General features: G+C 44.7%; 1 protein-coding gene across 1 annotated transcript in view; it reads left to right on the top strand.

Annotated features, from left to right (window-relative positions):
* Positions 1–23,372, top strand: part of PTGIS (prostaglandin I2 synthase) — a 52,798-nt gene that overhangs the window by 5,554 nt on the left and 23,872 nt on the right. The window contains exons 2-6 of the mRNA XM_054980449.1: positions 4,247–4,370; positions 5,118–5,296; positions 10,640–10,783; positions 12,739–12,893; positions 18,265–18,446. Coding sequence (XP_054836424.1) covers positions 4,247–4,370; positions 5,118–5,296; positions 10,640–10,783; positions 12,739–12,893; positions 18,265–18,446 — 784 coding nt within the window. The remainder of the gene's footprint in view (positions 1–4,246; positions 4,371–5,117; positions 5,297–10,639; positions 10,784–12,738; positions 12,894–18,264; positions 18,447–23,372) is intronic.

Genomic DNA, 23,372 nt, shown 5'->3' with positions numbered 1-23,372 from the left:
AATAAAAGGAAAGCTGTTGACTGGTCCTCCTTGAGACCCATCTTGCACACAGTTCCTGTCCATGCTCCAACATCACTTTTGTAATTGTGGCTACTGCAACGCCTGTATCATGTTTGTATGCTTTTAATTCATTTCAGTCATTTTAATTCATTTCTCCATTTTTAAAAGTTTTAGAAGCTTTACACATTCTCATTGCCCTTTTATAATAAACACTTTTTTTTGCCTTTTTAATTATAATTCTGTTCCTTTGGGAACTTTACATCCTCTGCCTACATATGTCCATGTTTTGATCAAGGATATCAGATATTCCCCTTCCCCCTGCAGTGCATTTTGACTCTTCTTATGCAAAAACGAGTAAATGAGTAAGTGTCCTCAGCAGCCTAGTGAATACATGAAGCGGTGGCTGTATTATGAAGGGTTCTGTCAGGCTTTGAATCCTTGCTGAGTCAAGGACAGCCTGGGTGGACCTGCAGAAGTTTAAGCTGGAAAGTACAGTGCACATTCCCAGAGGCTCAGAATCTCTACTGCTGCCCAGGCTTCACCTCCAAGAACCACTCTGGTGGCTAAACGGAAAGCACTGTGTCCTGCAGAGGTAGGGTTCCCAGCAGGCTTGAAGAAAAAATATCCTGTCCCTTTAAGGAAGCCTGGAAATCTAGTTGGTCTTTAAGGTGTTACTGGACCGGAATATATCCTTTTAATAGAGGCCGAATGTGTGGAAATGGGTAGCTAAAACGATTCCCATGTATTTATCCTGTATTAAACTGACAGGACATTTTATTCTCCAGGCAGTTGGCAGTCCTATGTAGGGGTCTGTGTAGTAGTCTAGCCCCCACAGGCCAGTCATAATGTTAGCCACTTTTCTAGTAACTGATAGTAATCAGCTAGACAGTTTTATGTATTGGTAGGACTGATTCAAAATCCTGTTGGGCTGTGAATTTCACAGCATAGTCTTGGGCAAGTCATTCTTTCAGCCCAGCCTAACTCACAAGGCTGTTGTGAGGATAAAACAGGGAAGTTAGCACCATGTAAGCTTCCTTGAGTTCCTTGGAGGGAAAGATGGGATAAAAAAATGTCAGATAGGCAGAATATAACATTTCAAGCATTTGGAGCATTTCACATACATTATTTGGGTGTTGTTGCAGAGTATGTGAGTTTTATTATACCCACACTACAGACTGGGGATGAGAAAGAGTGGGTTGTCAATAGCCATTTAGTAAGCTTATAGCAGAGGTCACAAATGAATAAAGGATTTCCTGAATCACAACTCAATCTCTGTACTGTACAATAGGTATTATTCTATATATATTCATATTAGCAACAATCTGCAGAGGAAGCCAGAAGCTGCTTTCAGTTAGAGGTGTTTGTTAATACGATATGTGCAGAAATAATTGTGTAGGACAAACGTTTCATGTTTAACTTCCTATCTTTAGTTATGCTGCTTCTGGTAGGAAGGAAAGGGGAGGAGGGCAAATCTCAGATATCTCGTGCAGGGTGAGAGGAGAAGGAAGCCTTCTTACTTTTCATAGACCATGGCTGAGTAAATATATGTGTTTTTTTTAAGCTAAAGATGGCAAAAAGAACACATCCATATATGTGTTAGCATGCAGTTGAAGAAAAAGAGCACATTTCCATCTTTGCATATCAAAATAAAAGCAGATTGCTTTGATGAGTTTGTCTTTTCAGTGCCAACTTTTTCTAGCAGGGCTCTTATGCCTTAAACAACCATGTGACAGCAGAAATACAACAGATTAGGAACCCCCCTTAGTGGCATGTAAGGCTGCCAACTTTCTTGGAGAAAAATGTCCTGTCCCCCCAAAAACCTTGGGCCAGCACTGGCTAAATGTGAGATTATTTACCAGGTGATGCCATTTACCTCAGTGCCATGAAAATCAACTGCTCACACAGTACGCCTCTATTAAACGGACAGGACACTTTTCTCGAGGCCTGTTAGCAACCCTACCATTCCATAACCAGGAAAGGCTGCACCAGTTTGATTCCTATCTGATATGCAGCCCCCCTCCCCCAACTTGGCAAGATACACAGGTGTCCTACCAGGAAGAAAAGGGTGGTAGCTATAAAAGGTTTCCTTATAAAATAGAAAACTTTCCTTATTTTAGGATTGCGTAGCATTGAAGACTTTGCTGAAAATATACAGAATTGGCCTACTCTACGTAATTACTTAGAATGCTTTTTTTTAAAAAACAATCTGAATACCATTTAGATGAATAATTGCTTACTTCTAGATGCCAAACATGTGGTGTTCCAAGATCCCCGCACTGCCATCAAGCTTGCTGGATAATTTTGCCAGTCACGCTCTCTCTCTCTCAGCCTAAACTACCTCGCGGGATTGTTGAGAGGAACAGTTAACATGTTTATTGCTCTGAGCCTCTTGGAAGAAGGGTGTTGGGTAAAAATGTACTAGAACCGGGGCTTTTTTCCAGGGGGAACGCGGTGGAACGGAGTTCCGGAACCTCTTGAAAATGGTCACACGGCTGGTGGCCCCGCCCCCTGATCTCCAGACAGAGGGGAGTTTAGATTGCCCTCCGCACCGCCGAGCGGTGCGGAGGGCAATCTAAACTCCCCTCTGTCTGGAGATCAGGGGGCGGGGCCACCAGCCATGTGACCTTTTTCTCTGTGGGCAACCCACTGAGTTCCACCACCTCTTTTCCCAGAAAAAAAACCCTGACTAGAACTGTTCTTTCTTATCTCCATCAAGGCATAGGTTTTTCTAGTTGGAGCAGTAAGGCACATATTGTTTTACCCAGTGCCCAGTCATTTTACAGAGGACCAGTTTATTTATGTGTGCTCATAGCAACCTCTCCTCCACCTGTGGCACTGATGCTTGCTGTGTCCTTCCCACACAAGATGCAGCCTGGTTTCATTCTGAAGGATGCACTCCCTGTTTTGCTCACAGCTTTTTAAAAAACATACTTCTCTTTCCGATATAACAGTGGATATAAATAATAGAGCCTGCTGGGAGAGGTAAGACAAGAAACAGGAAGGGTGGGATTTTGGCCTGGAAATAGGCTGCCTTACTGAATGATGCAGCACTTGTATGCCTGCTTAAGATTTACAACAAACTTTGTTTAGACTCTAAATTGTACTCAGTTGCTTGATAGAACACATGGAGACTGAAGGAGTGTCTTCTGAGGGCCAAACTACAAGTGACGAATGACACAGGTTGGACACCGGTCAGCTTCCCTCAAGCTTTGATGGGAAATGTAGGCAGCTTGGCGGAATGTTGGACAAGTGACAGTTGAAAAGTCCATTGGACAGCAGTTGGAGAGCCAAGCTGCAAGACCAGGATGCCTACATTTCTCATCAAAACTTGAGAGAAGCTGACAAGTGTCCAACCTGTGTCATTCATCACTTGTAGCTTGGCCCTGAGTAGGTCTAGAATCTGGGAATTCCTCAGGAATTAAGAATGGCTGGTTCCTTAAAGGTCTTCTGGATGGATGTGAAGATCTGACTTTTCTTGAGGGCCTTTGAATTATGCTGGGTCGGCATGCATCTGGCTATTTTGCTGGTTTACATATCCTGGACCACCCACCCCTTACTCCTCTGTCTGCCAGATGTTTGTACAGAGGCTACTAGATCCAGAGTGTTACAGTGCTTGTGGAGTTCATTGCCCAAGGAAAGCCCACCTGGCCAGCTCTCTCTTTACTTTTGAAGACTGGAAATGGGATTTCTCTGGACAAGAAGTACGATCCCTGATTGGGTCTCCCAGTGTTTTCTCAAAAAGCAGCCACAGGAGAAAAGGTGATTTGGGTTGGTCAGTGTTCCCACTCCAGCACCATTTTCCTGGGAGAAATCATATCTCCTGAGCTTTTTAAAGCCTAGATGGGGGAAATGACCTTCTCTACCAATGTTTCAAGCAGTTAAAGCAATGCTATTTTTTTTGTTTGGGAAATTGTGGAGGAGAAGGTGTTAACCCAGTCCCCACTCCCTGCGCCATACCCAGTGAGTTGAGCCCCTAGTGTTTGCTTTTTTGAGACAAGAAATCCCCACAATCTCCTGCTTCTGAAACTCTTACCTTCTGGGCTGCTTGAGCATGTCTGGGATTTCTTCTTTTATAGTTCTCTGCTATTTTTGCTTTTGTTATTAGTGTCCTTTCTGTATTGTGGTTTCAGTGTGATTTTGTATGGTCTATGAATGCAAGATAAAATTTTAAACATGTGATGGATGGATTTGGGATGATTAAGCAATAAGATTATGAAAAGTGTATATATATTGTTCTCCTTTCCAGGCTGCCAGGTGAACCGCCACTTGATAAAGGCCTTGTTCCATGGCTTGGGCACGCTCTGGAATTTAGCAGAGATGCTGCCAAGTTCCTCTCTGCAATGAAGCAGAAGCATGGGGATATTTTCACAGTGCGTATATCCTGTTCATTTTTTGTGGCTAGCGAGGCATACATCCTGCAAATTTTTTTTTTAACATTGGCATCCACATTCATATCATTTTTTCCTCCCACCCTTTGCTGTAGGAGTTCAGGGCAGCTTACCATTCCCCCATGTTGTGCTCACAACAGCCTTGTGAGGTAGGTTAGGCTGAGAAAGTGACTGACTTAAACCATAAAGGAAACTGACATCCTCCTTACTACCTCTGCTGGTAGAGGTGGTGGAACTCAGTGGGTTGCCCTCGGAGAAAATGGTCACGGAGGGCGATCTAAACTCCCCTCTGTCTGGAGATCAGGGGGCGGGGCCACCAGCCATGTGACCCCTTTTCAAGAGGTTCCAGAACTCCGTTCCACCGCGTTCCTGCTTTAAAAAAGCCCTGCATATGGTTATTGGGTGGGTAGTGTTGGGCTGTGGGCTTATCCATAGAATTTCCAAGTTTCCTTTTTTTCCACTGACACTCAGCTCTGTCTTCCATTTATAAAATGGAAATCCTACTGTGAGAATGAGCAATTACAATGCTTTTTTAAAACTTTGCTATATAAATGATGATAAATGTAAGAGCTTTTGTTTTGGGGTGATTGGCAATGAAAACAGTTGAACATGGAATCAGAAAGCCATCTTGTTTCCTATACTTTTTGGGGGGTAAAAATGTATTCATTTCCTTTAATTGATACCTATCAAGGTTCTGTCTTGTGACGGCTTGTTTGTTTTTCATTGGAGATTAAAGCTGCAGGGAAATTCATCACGTTCTTATTGGACCCCCGTTCCTACGATGCAGTGCTTTGGGAATCCCGCTGCAAGCTAGACTTTGGTCAATATGCACGCCTCTTAATGGACCGAATGTTTGATGTCCAACTGCCGGATTATGACCCTAATGCAGAGAAAGTCATGCTTAGAGCGTAAGTGCGATTTTTTGTGTGTGTGAAAAAAAATGACCTGGGAAAACCAGGTCATTATGCCACGGAAAACAGATTCTGAGTGCCATTCCAGAGCTCTGCAATATGTTCCAACATACTAATTTAAGAAAGACAGTATATGAGGACAGTGGATTCACACATTCCTCTACAACAGAGTTCCTTAAAGTGCGTTCTGGGAGTCTGTGAAGGCAATCCATAGAGTCTGTAAGTCTTTCATAAGGACAGAGGAAGAAGAGCCTTGTTTGCATCATTCTCGTTAACTTTTCTAGGAAAGGAGGCAAGGAGGTTTCTGTCTTACGGGGTTGAATTAGGGCAGCCAGGTCTTCCCACCTCTGGGCTCCGGCTGCCCAGGCTGATGTTGCTGCTTGGTGGGGCAGTGGGGGCAAAAATAAAGGGGGGAAAAGTGTCATTGCAGCAATGCAATGCTGTGATGTCACTTCCAGTTATGTACCTGGAAGTGATGTCATGACATTGCCATGATGCTCCAGGAATGTCTTGTAACTTCACTTCCGGGTATCTAACTTACTACCAGTGGCCTTCTTCTAGGTTAGTGGTTCATTTTTCTGTAACCTAAATGGCCAATTCACAAGCCCCCCAGCATGACCCTCCCCAGCATACATCAGGCGCTTTCCCATATATTGAGTTCTTTCCCTCTGAATGACCATTTGCTTTACCCGAAGGGTGTTCCAGATTTTTGGCAGCCACCCTAAATGATGATGATTCTTCCAATAACATGAGTGGAAAGTTCACATTCCTTCCACAAATCAAACTTGCTTAAACTCCCCTTCTCTAGATCTTAGGCAATAACTCAAGCACAATTCAGCATATCCTTCCAGCAATCAGTTTTTAGTGGCAGAATTGGATTATTATATTTCCATTTCTGAGCAAGCAACATTTTTGCAGCAATGAGAAGATTACAAATCATCTCTCTTGGGGATTTTATGCTAACTTTCCCCCCCCAGGTAGCTGAATGAACAACTTTGGGATTTGTTCGGATTAAATCCCCTGCATGGAACACATCAGAGTATAAGCTACAATAGAATTTTTCTTTCTTTTCACAGGCAGGGCATTTTTTTAAATGAGAGGGCATTCAGTCCCACCCACCCCTCCTCTGCTTTTGAGACCTGGAGGGCTGTACTGGGTGGTCTTTTTTCCCTGAAATATCACACCGTGTCATTTCATAGGCTAGTATTTTTGCAGACAGAAGGATTTCCGTTCCCAGAGTGTGACTTCTGCTACAGCCCTATGAGCCCCCTGAAATGCTGCTCCTGGAGGACAGAGAACTCACAACAACAGCTTCTGGGGTGTTGGAGGTCTGTCACAGGAGGGGGAATCAATGGAAATTTGCCTTTCTTCCCTCCATGGAAATATTAAATGGGATCCAGGCCATTATTTGAATCCCATGATATTTCTGAAACTATAATTTGTGCCGTGATTCTATCACATTCTTTAGAGTTCCTTGTAATAAGGAAGTCAACAGCGGCTGAGATTTATAGCTATTGCTCTTGAAAGGGGTTTCCTGTAGCATCTCATATCTGAAGAGCATCTAGTTTTATTCGCTCATAATTTAACATCTCTTGGAGACATTAATCTCTTTACAAGCCACATTAATCCCTTTACAGTCTAGTAGGGATGGGGAAAAGCAATGTCAGAATATAAATGGCAAACCTCAGAGTTTATACTGGCAAATGAAAAGAAAACACAAACACCACAGAGAACTCTGTGCTTGATGAAGCAGCATCCTGCAGGACTGGAAATTCAGAATAATCTTGTTTACTACTCGGACAGTACTGAGAGAGAACAAAAGGGGCCGTGTTCTTGGGAATAACAGCCCTGTGTTGCCAGCAATTATATCAGTTTCAAACTTGGCAAAATCTAAAGATAGCTAATAAGAAGTAATTCTTTCTTTATTCAGCTCATTAGTTTTTAGAAACATAAGGGGAAATAAAATATTTAAATATATAGGCAATCATAGATGTAAATAAACATGATGACAAAATTTAACAGCTGTATAAACTCAAGGGTAACTATAATTTCAGAATAAAATTTAAAATTGAATTATTATACAGAGAGGAGAAACCACAAACTAACTGTTAATCAAAAGGTGAAGAGATGATTGCAGTAAATCTAAGTCTGCAATAATCGCATGGATATAATAACAATAACAACAACAACAACAACAACAACAACATTCGATTTATATACTGCCCTTCAGGACAACTTAACACCCACATAGAGCAGTTTACAAATAGTAATATGTTACTATTATCCCCACAACAATCCCCCTGTGAGGTGGGTGGGGCTGAGAGAGCTCTGGAGAGCTGTGACTGACCCAAGGTCACTCAGCTGGCTTCAATTGGAGGAGTGGGGAATCAAACTCAGTTCTACAGATCAGAGTCCCGTCACTCTTAACCACTACACCAAACTGCCTGAAAGTAAAAAGTAATTCCCATACAAGGTGTAATGAACTGGCCCCACTGAGAACCTACATGGGGCAAAGCTGTTTTAAGGGTTGCGACAAAGCAGCAAAAAACACAACAAGTAAGCTCTCAGCATTGCAAATGTGCCTGGGGTGTGTGGTAAAATGACCTCTCAGCACCCCCCCCCCTTTACCGTAGGAAATAAAGATTTAATCTGCTGACTAAGGTTTTAATTTGCAAGACTACGGTGAGGAGATGACCCTTCTAGCTTTTATACCAATCATTTCACAAATGGGGTTTGCTCTTGTGCTAGTTTCGGCAGCACATATGCTAAAACTGGAAGGATTCAAGTAGGGTTTGCTCTCTGCTGCCACCAGTAGGTTATTAATAAAATTGCCATCTGGTGTCCTTCAGTCAGACTCTATATTCAGATTCATAGATCCAGAGGAGTTAGCCGTGTTAGTCTGTAGTAGCAAAATAGAAAAGAGTCCAGTAGCACCTTTAAGACTAACCAACTTTACTGTAGCGTAAGCTTTTGAGAATCACAGCTCTCTTCGTCAGATACAATCTGACGAAGAGAGCTGTGATTCTCGAAAGCTTATGCTACAGTGAAGTTGGTTAGTCTTAAAGGTGCTACTGGACTCTTTTCTATTAATATTCAGATTCAGAATCCCCTCAATTCTACCAACATGGAGGTAGAAGGGATATCCTTGAAATCTCAACTAGGTGCATATGCTCAACTAGGCGCTTCCTGCCTCTCTCTTATGCTTTTATAATTGTGAGCCAATGCATTGGGCTTTTTGAGCGTTGGAGAGACCAAATGATTCCAATTTCAGAAAAAGAAATTTTGATCTTAAAGAACATAGCATACAACTAATACACAAGAAAAAATTACATACAGTTGAACAGCAAAAGAGCACAGCATCTGAGAATCTCTCTACACAAGACATCTTACATGGGGATGCTCAAGTGACTTACTTTCTGTGTGGTTTTATATTGAAGTGTACTTTGTCTCCCAAGCAGTGCATGTGTATCCAGAACGGGAGGACAAGTGTTTCACTTGAGTGTCCCTGTGTAAAGTGTCTTGTGTAGAGAGACTTTCAGTATTGAGAAAATCCCCCAGGTTTAAACACATTGCCTAGGTTTAAACTGATCTCTGTGATGTTAAAGAGAGAGGCAGAAATAAACTTAATGGTTCCAGGTTTACAGTTCAGATTCTGATCCTCTTTGATTTACTTTCTCCATCTGGCTCCAACAGCTCTTTTCTGACCCCACGTGTGTCTCCTTCAGAGTCGACATGAAGACTCTAGCGTGTCTCTGTATCTTCAAGAATGGCTTCCCCCCTCCCACGCTGCCCCTCAAAAGAACTGCCGCCTCTTTTAAAAGGAGTCCTTCTTCTACCCACCCACCCCCAACACACTTCTCTTATAAATATGCAAAGGCACGAAAAGGATAGCTTATAACCATTTGGTTGTTTGATCCTCCTTGCTTATATGCTCAGGCCTGTATCCTCACCACTTCTGTCTTCTCGGGTTGCCTCCATTAGCATATAATGGTTTTACAGCCACCAGACTGCGCAGCTTGGAACTGAGAAAGGGGCAGAGGGAGCAATCTAGCTCTTTGTTTTGTCCAGACTACCTATGAAGTCTGAGATTACCCTCTGAGCATTCACAGAGTGTAAATCCAATGTTCACGAAGCAAAATAGACAATTCTTGGGTAAAATGTCATTTCATCACAGGGTGTACCTGGATTGTGTAGTTTGGGCTGTTTGGGCAACAAATGTGCCTGGTCCTGAGGCTATGCTTTTGTTAATACAATTCTGATAAAACATTTGACTCAAGTGGATCTTTTGTCAAATCCTCCCCTTCTCTCTGTTTCTTCACAAATCCCATGGAGTGACTCTTCCTAGAAAGCGATATTGCTCATTTTGTTTGAAAGGGATAAAGAGATATGAATCAAACAAATGTTCATTCCGTTTATTTTTATCTATCATATTTTTATCCCACTTTTCCTCCAAGAAGTTCAGGCAGCTCACACGATATTCCCTACCTCTGTTTTATCCTCACAACCACCTTGTGAGGTAGACTGAATCAGAATGACTGGCCAAAAATTGTCCAGTGAGTGTCATGGCTAAGTAAACTCATCTTTTGCCAGTACTAGTCTATACTCTAACCACCCCTACATCACAATGACTGCTGCTGTATACTGGCTAAGAGTTCATTGTGTCTGGGCTTGTGTGTTAATGGATGATATAGTTCACAATTTCATGGCTTAGAGCCTTAAGAACATAAGAACATAAGCAAAGCCATGTTGGATCAGGCCAGTGGCCCATCCAGTCCAACATTCTGTCACACACAGTGGCTAGAAATCCAGTGCCATCTACACCTTCTTGTATAAATGATTATGAAGAGCAAATTGAATTAGTGTCAACTGTGGTAACTTAAGTAGAACTTCCTCTCAGATGAGTGGTTCTCCTGTGGATCTGAAAAGTCCCTTGAGAGATTTTTACTTGGGGAAGTCTCTGGATGCTCAATCATGCCAAGAAAAACAGAGCACAATTGGTCCCTTGGCATCATCAGAGTAACAGCAGAAGAAGTCATTGATTCAGAAGCCAGGATAGTGTGGAGATAGTGTTAGATACGGACCTGAAGGGACATGAGTTCAAATTCTTACAAAGGGCCTAAGTAGGCAAGATGGATGTCCCCGAGTTCGCCCTGGAGACACACCACCATTTCAGAGAGTGAGTTCCTCTTTAAATTACATTGTGGGGGCCCAATTCTGGTCAGGAACGCCATGGCATGGGGAGAGAAGGGGATCCATCCTCCCCTGTGTCATTATTTTGACCTGAAATGGGACTGGGATGTGGGATTTACTTGCTTTCCAATGTGACTTCTGCTTCCCCAGGACTCTGCAAAGCAAAAACCTTCCCTCTCTAACAAAGGCAATGTTCTTCAATTTACAAACCATTCTGCTTTCTGACCCAAGTAAGCCCAGTCGGCAATGGAAGGAAGGAGGTCTCTTTCATCTTGCCTACAGTACGATGTTCAGGTATGTGCAGAGCTCTAAAGCCCCTTTCCCGGCTAGACAGGAAAGGGACCGTGATGGCTGCCTATCCCTTAGCCTTAACTTTCATTATGAAATCTTTCAACAGATTTGTCCCCAGGAATCAAAACGGCAGGCATTTGATCTTATTCTGCCAAGCTTCAGGATAGGGACACATATTTACAGTGCGGTCCTAAGTAGAGTTAGACCCTTTTAAGTCTTTTAAAGTCAATGGGTTTAGAAGAGAACATAACTCTGCTCAGGATTGCATTGTCAGTTGTTGAGCAGATGTTAGCATTGCATAACACAACTGGCAAATCTCTCCACAAAAAGCAAAGCAAAATAAAATAGCAAATGGACGTTTTATGCCCATTTATGTAATGCTTAGCCGTTGTACTTAGTGATATCACTGCAGATCATGGAGTAAGATTTTAGGTATATTTTCTGCTGCTTTTTTATCTAACATCTTTACACGCGGCTTTTTGTCTTGATGCTTTTTAAAAAAAAAACAGACTAGTAAACTAATTCCATATTATTTTGGTAAGCCACTTTGTACATAATGTATGGAGCAGCTAGTAGTAGTAGTAGTAGTATTAGTAGTAGTAGTAGTAGTAGTAGTAGTAGTAGTAGTAGTAGTAGTAGTAGTAGTAGTAGTAGTAGAATTTTACAGTGTGCATCTTTCTGTGTTCCTTACATAGTAGGAACCAACTACAGCAACAGTTAGTATGAGCTATATACAGTGGGGCAGTTTATAGTCCCCAACCCTTTACCCCAAGCTTCGTTATGAATCATTTTGTTACAGTATAGTTTGAAGAAGGTCAGGATGATAGGAGCCTTCCCTGACCTTAATTGACAAGTCATTTAAATGAATAAATGAAATGAATAAGAATCTTCTTGAACACACATTAAAAATTATTCCATTCTTCAGATTCTGCAAAATGGATTCTGCATGTTATTTTTATCGTATTCATATAAGATACTTATAGAGCATAGAGCCCCGTGGCGCAGAGTGATAAGCTGTAGTACTGCAGCCCAAGCTCTGCTCACGAACTGAGTTCAATCCTGGTGGAAGCCGGGTTCAAATAGCTGGATCAAGGTTGACTCAGCCTTCCATCCTTCTGAGGTTGGTAAAATGAGTACCCAGTTTCCTATGAGTAAAATGTAGATGACTGGGGAAGGCAATGGCAAACCACCCCGTAACAAAAAGTCTGCCAAGAAAATGTTGTGATGCAATGCCCCCCCCCCCATGGGTCAGTAATGACTCGGGGCTTGCACAGGGGGCTACCTTTACCTACCTTACCTAAGATACTTATTAGTTGCTCTGGGATAGCTTAATGATCTTCTGGTTGGCTTTGTCTATTTTATTTTATTAACTAATTTAACATAATTTTATCTTCTCACCAGATTTTATAGCTCTTATTAGTTATTGTATTATATGGTTTTGTAAATTGGTAATGGCCAAATGAACCAAGTGAAATAAAACAGTTTATGTCTTGGGCTGCTCCTGGATTCATTTATTAGCTCATCCAAAGCCACCAACTGTGAGCCATGAGCTAAGGACTCAGGCGTCCTTTGGCTCATGCCCAAGGGCTCACATCTCTGGCCGTTCCCAATCTTTATTCCTACAGCAGGAAGGAAAAAGCAAATGTTCAGCAAGCTAACATCTGGCAAAGCTAACATCATCTCAGTCTTATGATGAATAAAATGGAGGAGAGGAGAACAACAGACTCAGTAGGGACTATTCTGGGTCCCTTCCGAGGAGAACACACATAGACACAGACACACAGGAAGATGCTCACTCTTGCTATCATCCAGTATTGCTGCAGCTCTTTGGGCAGGAGGCAGACCTGCTCATTCATTATTCAAACTACCATTAAATATCAGGCACAGCAAGCTAAGGGGTCGGAGCGGAAGTGAAAAGGCAAGCAGAGTTATTTAATATTTGCATATTTCCTTCCCAGAGCTGGATACCTGACACTGTATGGTAACGAAAGCAAGAATTACGAAGATGCCTCCGGTCAAGCTCAAGACTTGGCGCATTCCCTGGAAGTCTATAATGAGTTTTATAAACTGGACCGTCTTTTGATGAAAGCTGCTCGGTCCATGTTGAATGCAGGTTGGTGCGAATGGGCAGGTCCCTTTCCCCTACCTACGGTACTTGAGGTTGTACGTGGGCTTCTGAAAGGGGTAAAATAGCACACTGGAGATGTTTGATATAATTTATCCACATGGGAGTAACTGGAGTCCAAATTTTCTATGTATCCTTAGCAGAGACTTGATTGATATGAGATCAGTTTCTGAAGGGTCTGGAATCGGATGATAGATTTTCAGATCTATGCTACACGGCAAACTTAGATTGGTCTTAGACTAGTTTATCTGTCGTGGCTGTCCCCCACCCCACAAGCATCCTGTGAATTGTAGTTTAGTGAGGATACTGTCAAATAGTAAGATTTGGGTCCAGTAGCACCTACTGGACCCGAATCCTGCTCTACATGTCCACCCACCTGAAATGATGCTGTTAATTATTCTTGATTCCTTTCAAAAGGACAGTTTCTAGGATTCCCAGGGAGTAGGGAATGACTATTAAACCTTTTTGTCTAGAGTGCAGGTATGTTCAGAGATTTAAAATGGTATGATGGAGGTACGATTGCCTTTGACCACATATATTATTTTTTTTTGGTCTCTGTATAATCTGTAGTCAAACTGGCTTTAAAGCACTGCAAAACCTGTAAACCTATTTGACCAGAGTTCAAAACAGAACAGAAACAATGAAGTTGCATATCTGAAGGCAATTCTAGCTATCATATGTCATTTGGGACTCTGGAAAACTGTACCCAGAGTTTATAAGATTTTAATTATCTTCAATATACATAGGCTCTGGGGGCCTGCTGCTTCCCACCATAAACGCATCTTTAGACGTATATGCTTACTGCAGGTGAAGGGGTGCCCACTCAGTCCACGTCTGAATACCAGTTTTTGGAGGCCACATCAGGGGGAGGCTGTAGTCTCTATGCCCTCTTTGTTGGCTCTCCAGAGCAGTGTGAGCCAGGGTTCTGGATAAGATGGACCACTGGACTGATGCCCCCAAATTCCATTGCTGACCTAAGAGTGGCAGTACTCAAAGAGAGGTGCTTCAAGGGAGATTACAACACAGGATTGCTGAACTTGAGTTCATTCACAAATTCAGAACAATGGAACTCCCCCCCCGGGGGGGGCTGAATAGGGACATAGGAATCTTATCTCAGGTGTCAGAAGAAGGGAGCTTTGACTCTTGAATGCTTATGGCCTGGAAATCTTGTTGGTCTCTAAGGTGCCACTGGACTCAAATCCTGCTGTTCTACTGCAGACCAACACAGCTATCCACCTAAAACGTATCTCACCACAGATGCTAATTTTCTGCATTTCCCACTCCTAAGCATTTCCTCCCCGCTCTAATCAAACGGATTACATTTTTGCATTGTACTTTTGCACCCTGACTCCCTTCTTTGCATCCCTCACTCCCACCTTCAGACTGGACTGTAAAGGCTCAGGGATCTCCATTTCTACTTGTATCTGCTGAAAGGAGCTTTGACTCTTGAAAACATATACCCTGGAAATCTTGTTGGTCTTTAAGGTGCCACTGGACTTGAATCTTGCTCTTCTACTGCAGACCAACACAGCTACCCACCCGAAACGTTTCCTCTAGGGAAACTGAGCTCTCTAGCCTGGAGATCAGTTTTCTGGGAGAACTCCAGGCTCCACCTGGAGATTGGCACAGTGTGGTGTCTCTTCATGGCTGCACCAAGACATTTAACATAACTCTTTTCAACAGCTGCCACAGCCCCCCCCCCGCTCCCAATATCCCAAACTATTCCCTGTCCTTCAAATTTCATTTCCGCAATCACAACATTTAATAGCTCTTGCTTCTCAGTTACTTGCACCTGGTTTCCTCAGGTACCAAAGATAGCACAGCTAATGCTGGGAAAATATGATATCACACTAACAGATATGTCATCTCTGTGGAGAACTAGACTGGGCGCAACAAATGGCTAACAACTACACCACTGCATGTAAACTGAAACCTGCCGGGAAAAGGACATTTTGGGCAGTAGATGGTGCCATTGCACAGCCTTTCAATCGCCTTGGTTGTTTAAGAACATAAGAGCACTGCTGGATCAAAGCAGGGCTTCATCTAATCCAGCATCTTGCCTCACACAGAGGCCAACCTGTTACTCTGGAGGGCAAACAACAGGACATAGGGGCCAAGGCCTTCCCCTGAAGTTGCCTCCTAGCACTGGTATCCAGATATTTTTCCGCCTCTGAATGTAATAATAACAACAACAATTTCATTTGATTTATATATTGCTCTTCAGGACAACTTAACACCCACTCAGAGAAGTTTACAAAGTGTGTTATTATTATCCTTGTGGCAATCACCTGTGAGGGGACAGGGGCTGAGAGAGCTCTGAGAGAGCTGTGACTGACCCAAAGTTACCCGACTGGCTTCAAGTGGAAAAGTGGGGAATGAAACCCATTTCTCCGGATTAGAGTCCTGCTGCTCTTAACCACAACACCAAACTCGCTTGTAGAGGTTCCCTTTAGTCCCCACGGCTAGTAGTCACTGATAGACCCATCCTCCATGTATTTGTTTAATCCCTTTTTAAAGCCATCCATGTCTGGCCATCACTACATCTTCTGGAAGCAAATTTCACATTTTGGTCACTCACTGAGTAAAGAACTATTTCCTTTTGTCTACCCTGTGAGGCAGATTAGGCTGAGTGGGTGTGACCGGCCCAAGGTCACCCAGTGAGCTTCCATGGTAGACTGAGGGTTCGAACCTGAGCCTCCCATATCCTGCTCTGGCACGCTAATCACTTCCCCATGATCATTGGTTTAAACAGAACCCACTTCCATGTAAGGTAGATGTGATTTTTTCCCTGTTATGAAACATATACCAGGGCTTTTTTTCTGGGAAAAGAGGTGGTGGAACTCAGTGGGTTGCCCTTGGAGAAAATGGTCACATGGCTGGTGGCCCCGCCCCCCCTGATCTCCAGACAGAGGGGAGTTGAGATTGCCCTCGAGTGGCGCGGAGGGCAATCTCAACTCCCCTCTGTCTGGAGATCAGGGGGCGGGGCCACCAGCCATGTGACCATTTTCAAGAGGTTCCGGAACTCCATTCCCCTGTGTTCCCCCAGAAAAAAAGCCCTGGCTGTCACCAAAATGTATTTTGACTAATTTGGTTCATAAATAGCATTCCACATTTTTAAAAAAGTTAATAAGTGAAGAAGTACTTCCTTATGTATGTGCCAGATCCACTGCTTATCAGCATCATAGGACACCTGCAAGTTCTAGTATTATGGGAGAAGGAGAAAAAGCCCTCTTCCACTGGTAATGTTATCAGCCTCTATAATATCCCTCAATCCTTTGCCAGTTTTCCCTAAATCGAAAGTTCCCAAATTCCTTAACTTTTCCCTTTAGGGATGGCATTCCAACCCTACTACTGACTTTTTTTCATTGTTATCACTACTACAGTATGCTTTTTAAAGATACGTCAACCAAAAGTATACTCAGTACTTCAAATAGGGCCTCGCCATAGATCTACCCCAGGGCATTTACAATACTGGCCATTTCACTTTCAGCCCCTTTCCTAATAAACCCTAAACACACAATTTGCCTTGTTTGCTGCTATGCAAGCCAAGATTTCCGTTGACTGACGCACCGTGACCCTAGTATCTCTTTCCTGTCCGGTCACTGTCTTTGTATGGTAGAGAAGTATGGAGAAATGGTAGCATCCTGCTATTAGAACTGGGGATTAATTTCAGAACAACCTGCTAAGCATTTGTCACCTTTGCTTTCTAAGCCAAAAATTATTGGCTGCCCCAGGGCCTGCTCCATAGGGTCATGATGCCAAGCATTTGCCAGAACCTCCAAACCGACAAATGGTCCCTTTCCTTATCACTGCCACCATTTTTTCAGTGAGAATTGGGTTTGCTGCATCCTGTATTAAGGGTTCCCACTAAAGATCCTTTATCCAACATTATCAGATTCAGCTGCTGCATTTGAGTAGTTTTTATATGCCCCCTTCTCCAAATCTAATCAACAATTGTTTGCATATATTGTATTGTATATATATTGTATATATATTAGCATTGTAGCATTTGGAAGCAAATGCGCAAATAGGGAAGAGCTTGGAGAGGCATTGTGTCATTCTAATCAGTTGTTTGCCTATATCCTACTTTAGAAAGCATTGTGACGCTTGGAAACAAAGGCATGAACAGTGAAGCAGCATTGCCTTGGCATTCTGAAATCCTAAATTAGATCCCTGTTAAATTTTTAAAAAGGAATGCTCTCCTGCCACATACTGAGGGCATACTTGGGCATATCAATCGCCTCCTCTTCGTTCTTCATGCTTGCAAGTAGGTGTGGCTGAAGGTGCTTTCCAAGGTCGACCAGGGCTAGGCAGTCTTTTTGGCCTAAATGCTACCTGCCCCTCCCACAGTGCCTCCCCAGGAAAATGTTGGTGTGTTGACAAACAAAAGGGGTGGGGAATTAGGATTTTAGCTGGCTGGACCCATTGGGAGTAAGCTGAGCCCCAGCAGCAGAGCCAGCACCACTGGGGGCTCCCCTTGTGCCGAGAACTGGTCCTGTCTGCTTGATGAAACAGTCTGACGTATGGCAGAGTATGGTAAAGAGCATCCAGATTTGGGATTAATATAGATCAATAATGGACCAAACGGATATCTGAAGGAAATCTTTGCTTAATATCCAGGGCAAGAAAAGCTGCATGGTATAGTGGACAGAGTTTGGATGCAGGCCTGGGTTCAGGTTTCTGCTCAGAGGGATAAACAGCCTGTTAGGGGTTTCCATCGGTTGAGTCTGAGTTTCTCCCTCTAACTTCTAGTCAGACATCACCTGCAAATTCCCCAGCAGGAATTCAGCTTCCAAGCACGTGGGGCCCAATTTAAATCTGAACCACTGCATGTGGGAAGAAAGGGCTTCTGCCCACCCCCCCCCATGTCATTTTCCCAATGTGAAACACACACAACCCCACCGGAAGGTGCTATGTGCCCTGCCAGGGAAACCTGTACCCCATCCAGACACATGTAACACCCCAGTGGGGCAAATAGTGCCCCCCAGCCTGAATAGCCCAGCTTAGTTTTTGCTCATCAGAATTTGAATGCTAAGCAGGGTCAGCCATGGTTATACTTGGATGGGAGACCTGCAAGGAAGCCCAGGGTTGGTATGCAGAGGAAGGCGATGGCAACCCACCTCTGCTTATCTCTTGCCTGGAACTCCCCATGGATCGCCATGAGTCTAGGGCCCTTTCAGGCTGGAAAAACAATAGCCTTCCACAGCTATTCTAATAACATTGAGTTCTCCACGGCCTCACATGGGAGAGAACAAAATAAGATGCTCTCACGTATGTGCTCTGAACCCCATGTAGGAAGGACAAGATACTAGTGCAATTAGAATAATACGGTGTCTATTTCTGTCATTTCCTTCTGCAGCGGAAAAGAAGGAATTTGGCAGCACCAAGAAGAATCTCTGGAAGTTACTGTCTGTGAGAAGCTTGAACCACAGAGCGAACAGAAGTGCTTGGCTGGAGAGTTATCAACGGCATTTGGTCGACCTAGGAGTGGGCGAAGACATGCAAACGAGAGCAATGCTCTTACAGCTCTGGAGTACGCAGGTACCGTACATGCCCCTCTTCTAGGATTTTGGCTGTAAGCTGCTCATATCCCTACATAGACATTAACAACTGCAAGCAAATGGCTCTTCAGCAATGTGGGATGTGCAAGGTCAAAATGAGGGCTGTACACACAGGAGTTGCATTCCCTGTACAGATGCATTTATTTTATGAAGACCTGCCAAGCAACTGGTCCCCACAGTTAAATTATCATACACCAATTATCTATTGGCATGCAAACAGGTGGACATCAGTCTGCTCCAACCTGATGAACTGTTGAATGGCAGTACCAAAACTGATCCAATGATGGTTCCAATCTAGCTGCCTTGTGTGCAGTGTGGGACTGGATCTGAAGCGGACTGGCGTGGGGCATTCTGCTTCTATGCATATCAGTGAATTTAACAGCTGATCGATTTAGTAAGTTTTGCTTAAGCCTCTTAAGGAGCCAGATTTTCCAAGGGTCTGAGCCAGGAGCTAAAACCTAAGGGCTGAGAACCCCAACTCTTGCTCTTTGGCTTCTGTCACACCTGTGATCTCACCGAAATTTTACACCTGGAGACAGGAAGTGCAAACTGTTATATCTAGCAGCCACATGCCCCCCAATCTGCTTTCTCTGTTCATAGAAGTGCTGGACAACCTAACATCTATACCTGGGGAAACAGTCATGCTGTCCTTTCCCCCTGTGTTGAGACTAAGAGCTAAACTACAAGAGATGAATTATACAAGGAAGAGCACATGAAGGGAGTCGCAGTGTTAGCCGGGAAGCTGAGTTTTAAACGAAATTGGAAGGCTTTGTCAGTTTCGCAGTGTTAGCCAGGAAGCTGAGTTTTAAACGAGATTGGAAGGCTTTGTCAGTTTCCGCTCTTTACAGAGCCAGGGAGATGGCTGCTCAGAAGGTTTGTTTATTTCCTCTTTGCCTCTTAGAAGGGGAGGTGAAAATGACTGTGCCTTTGGGAGGCAAAGAGGAAATTAACAAACCTTCTGAGCAGCCATCTCCCTGGCTCTGTAGAGAGGGGAAATTGACAAAGCCTTCTGATCTCTTTTAAACTCAGCTTCCCGGCTATCATTGCGAGTCCCTTCACGTGCTCCTCCTCATGTAATTCGTCTCTTGTAGCTTGGCTCTAAGAGTGCTTCAGTTCTGTCCCTTTGTACCCATGTTAACTTTCTGCCTCTAAGGAGCACTTTCTGCATAACCTTATGTACCTTGCTGTCACTCTGCACATTGCAGAGATTTATTTATTTGTTTGTTTCATTTACAACCCACCTTTCTCTCCAACGGGAACCCAGAGTGGCTCACAGTGTTCTCCTCTCCCCCATTGTCCCAGACTGAACAGGGTCAACCCCATATAACTAGACCTATTGGCCCCCTGGGACCATCCAGTCCTGTTGCTGCTACTGTAGAATAGATGCAAGAGATTTTATTTGCAAAGTGCTTAGCAAATCCTGCTCTGCAGGATGCAGAGCAGTCCACCTCCTCCTGTAGGCTGCAACCCAAGAGGCCTCTGACTACCTGGGAGCGTGCCGCTGGTCTACACTGTGCGGATGCATTGGTGGCAGAGAAATACTGTATCTTTGCCAGCATCACCACCATGGAGTAGGCTTTCAAATGAATTCTAGCCCATGCCCTGTCAGCTTTGTCCCAAGTCCTTCTCCACTGTCGCTCTAACTATCTTACTTGTCTTCTCATCGTCTGCAGCCCCTCAATTAACCAGGGGGTTGACTGGGCTCTAAGAACTGAGGGAGGGTGTCTAGGAGTGATTGTATCAATTGCCAGGGTAATTTCCTCTTTCCGAAGGTCAACCAGGGCATAAACAGAACCCTGACCATATGAGCGGGAGAATCCCCTAATTCCATCTGAAAACCAGCGGGATCCATCAGGCTATGGGGATGGATCATCTATTGATCCCCCAGACTCTTGGTATCCTTGTAAGTCTAAACCCCAGCAGATCTGTCCCTAACAAGGGGACTGTCTTCAATTCCCCACCTTCAGATAACCTTCTTCCTGCCCAAAACAAAACACCAGATCAAGAATGCGGCCTGCACAGTATGTGGGGCCTGTTATTACCTGAGACAGGCCCATGATTGTCATGGATCCCATGAAAGCCTGAGCCACTCCTGCCAAGGTAGCCTCAGCTTTGATGTCCGCCTGAAGCCAGCTGGGTCACCTTGGGTCATTCACAGCTTTTTCAGAGCTCTCTCAACCCCACCCACCTCATAGGGTGATTGTCCTAAGGATAATAATAACACATGTTGTAAACCGCTCTGAGTGGGTGTTAAGTTGTCTTGAAGAGCAGTCTATAAATCAAATGTTGTTGTTGTTATTTCCCCCCCCCCAAACGACCAGCCAAGGAGTCGTCAGCACCACCTCCAAGATCATCTCTGTCAGATCAGGCAGGGAGATGACTGGACCGCAGGGTGAGTGGTACACCAACAGAATCCCAATTCTGTCTCGCACTCTGAACACGGGACACACACTTTCAAAACTGGCAGAGTCCTGGGCCGTTTCCACACAGCTTACCTCTCTTCGTAATGTCCCAGTAGATCGTGTAAAAAACGCGGAAGACTGCGTTTTCTCGCACGAGATTTGCACGATGTCACGTGATGTCGCGCAAATCTTGCGCAAGGAAACGCGATCTTCCGCGTTTTTTGCGCAATCTACCGGGACATTACGAAGAGAGGTAAGCCATGTGGAAACGGCCCTGGACAGGCGGTGTGGAATACTTCTGCCTGAGAGTCTGAACATTTTCTGGTGGTACAAGACAGCTTCCCTGGGAAGCACACAGAAATATTCTGGAATGCCAAGAAGGCAGAAGCGACTTTTATTTTTCTGAAAGCTCATCTCAACCCATTTGCTCCCAACATGAATAATTAAAAGCCAACACATGGGTACATTCCCCCCCTTAAATGCCGGCACTTTAATTAAAAAAAAAAAGCAACCTCCCCTTTCTTGAAAACTCGAGAGGAATAAAGTCACATGGCCCCCACCCAAATGGCATGCATTATTCAAGCCCTGCACTCCACACTTTAAGCCAGCTGCAGTTAATGTACGGCAGGCACACTTGCTAGCAGCAGTGATGCTATCTTGCATTTCACTTGATCATCACAATTTTAAAAGGAAAAGCCTTGAGAAGTATGCAGTGCTAATCCATCAAGTGTTTCATTTACCCTTCTTTTGGTGTGGAGTGCATTGCCTAGATTCTCAAGTGGCTCTGTCATCCTGGGGTAATGATTTCCCAAGGCTCAATGGGATGTTATGTGCTAGGTATAGGGTTGCCAGGTGATCGCCCCCCCCCCCCAGCCTGGCCCTGGGGAGAAGGGGACCCTGGTGCCCACCATTGGCAAGTTCTTTATGTGCACACTTTGCACGCGCAAGCTCCTGGCCCCGGCGTGATGACATCAGTTCTGGAAGTGATGTCATTTTGCCAGGCTGCACAGGCCCCACCCCAAGTCTCTCAGTGGCAGGGCCATGCGGCTGGGGGCTGGTGGTGGGGAGCCAGCCTGGCCATCCCAGCCCTCCAGGGGGGCACCACTCAACAGGGAGTGGAGGGGTGGGTACGATTTGGGCCCAGTCTGCAAGGGGTGCCAGCCCCGTGGCCAAGTCCACTCTCAACTGTTCTGTGACAGCGAGTGGGCCAGTTTCTGCCACACCATGCTGCTTCCTCCACTTTCTGGCCAACCCAGCCCTCCTGGTGGTTGACATGGAGCAGAGAGGCAGGGGTGCTGTGGGCCCAGCCTGCACACGGCTCTGGCCTCCATGCCAAGTCTACTCCCACCTGTTCCATAGCGGCAAGTGGGCTAGCTTCCTTCATGCTGCGTGACTCTCTTCCCTTCCTCACCTTTCCTTTCCCTTCCTACTCTTCTCTTCCATCCCCTGGTATCTGATATTTTGAGTCCGTTTCCCCCAGACCGTCCAACAAAATACCGGACTGTCCAAGGTTAAACCAGACACCACGGTAACCCCAGCTGGTATGTTGTTTGCCTTCACACCCGAAAAGCTTCACCTGCCCATTTCTACCCAATAAGCCTCTGTTAAAAAAACAGAACGTTTTCCTCCAGGCTTGTTGGCAACCATATTTGTCATAGTTGCTCCGTTGAGCAAGGGGGATATTTTCAGCGGCTCACTGCTGATGCAGCTGCTTTTCTTCACCAAGCGACAGCAAACCATTTCTGGCGGATTGTCTTCCCTGTGCCACTTGCTCATGATGAGCATTGACTGAAAAAGCCGGAAAAGGCTGTGCTTTTACAATTGACTTAATGTAATACTCATTGCAGATATTTAAAGGTCAGCATGCTATTGTATCTCAATAAATTAATTGCAAGACTGGTACAAAAACGAGGTTTAGAAATAAGGAGGTGACTCTCTTGCATTCCTTTTAGCTTCACTCGGCCTTTAGAGTGCAGCACCATCCTGCTTCCGCAGTCCTTTCCTTCAGCTGATAGAACAGAGAGAGGCAGGAACTGTGGCGAAGGCTTGCGAGCCTCGCAAATAACTTCCGGCGTCGTTGTTGAATCGCACCACTGTTCAGTTGCTGCAGCTGTCAGTAATTCCCGGCCTGACTTCTGAGGTCCGTGGTTTCCCTTTTTTACAGACCTTGGTCCATCAGAGCCTTCTGAGGACTCGGGGAGATGGTAGGGCCAAGCAGAGGCAAGCTGGAAGTAGGGGCAGACTAGCCACTTAACTTACAGGGGAAATTCCTGATGGGCCACCACTCTGGAGGGGGGCAAGCACAGCCAAGTCCCAGTAGCCCTGCTTGTGCTGCATGTTCTGCTTGGCTCAGACTTGGCCAGCGTTGCCTAGGATTGCCAGCCTCCAGGCGGGGATGGGAGTTCTCCCGGAATTACAGCTGATCTCCATACTACAGATATCCATTCCCCTGGAGAAAATGGCAGCTTTGGAGCACGGACCCTATGGTATCCAGTCCCTGCTGA

This window comes from Eublepharis macularius, chromosome 5, assembly GCF_028583425.1.
Source record: "Eublepharis macularius isolate TG4126 chromosome 5, MPM_Emac_v1.0, whole genome shotgun sequence".
Lineage (NCBI taxonomy): Eukaryota > Metazoa > Chordata > Lepidosauria > Squamata > Eublepharidae > Eublepharis > Eublepharis macularius.
This window is presented reverse-complemented; position numbering and strand designations above follow the sequence as displayed.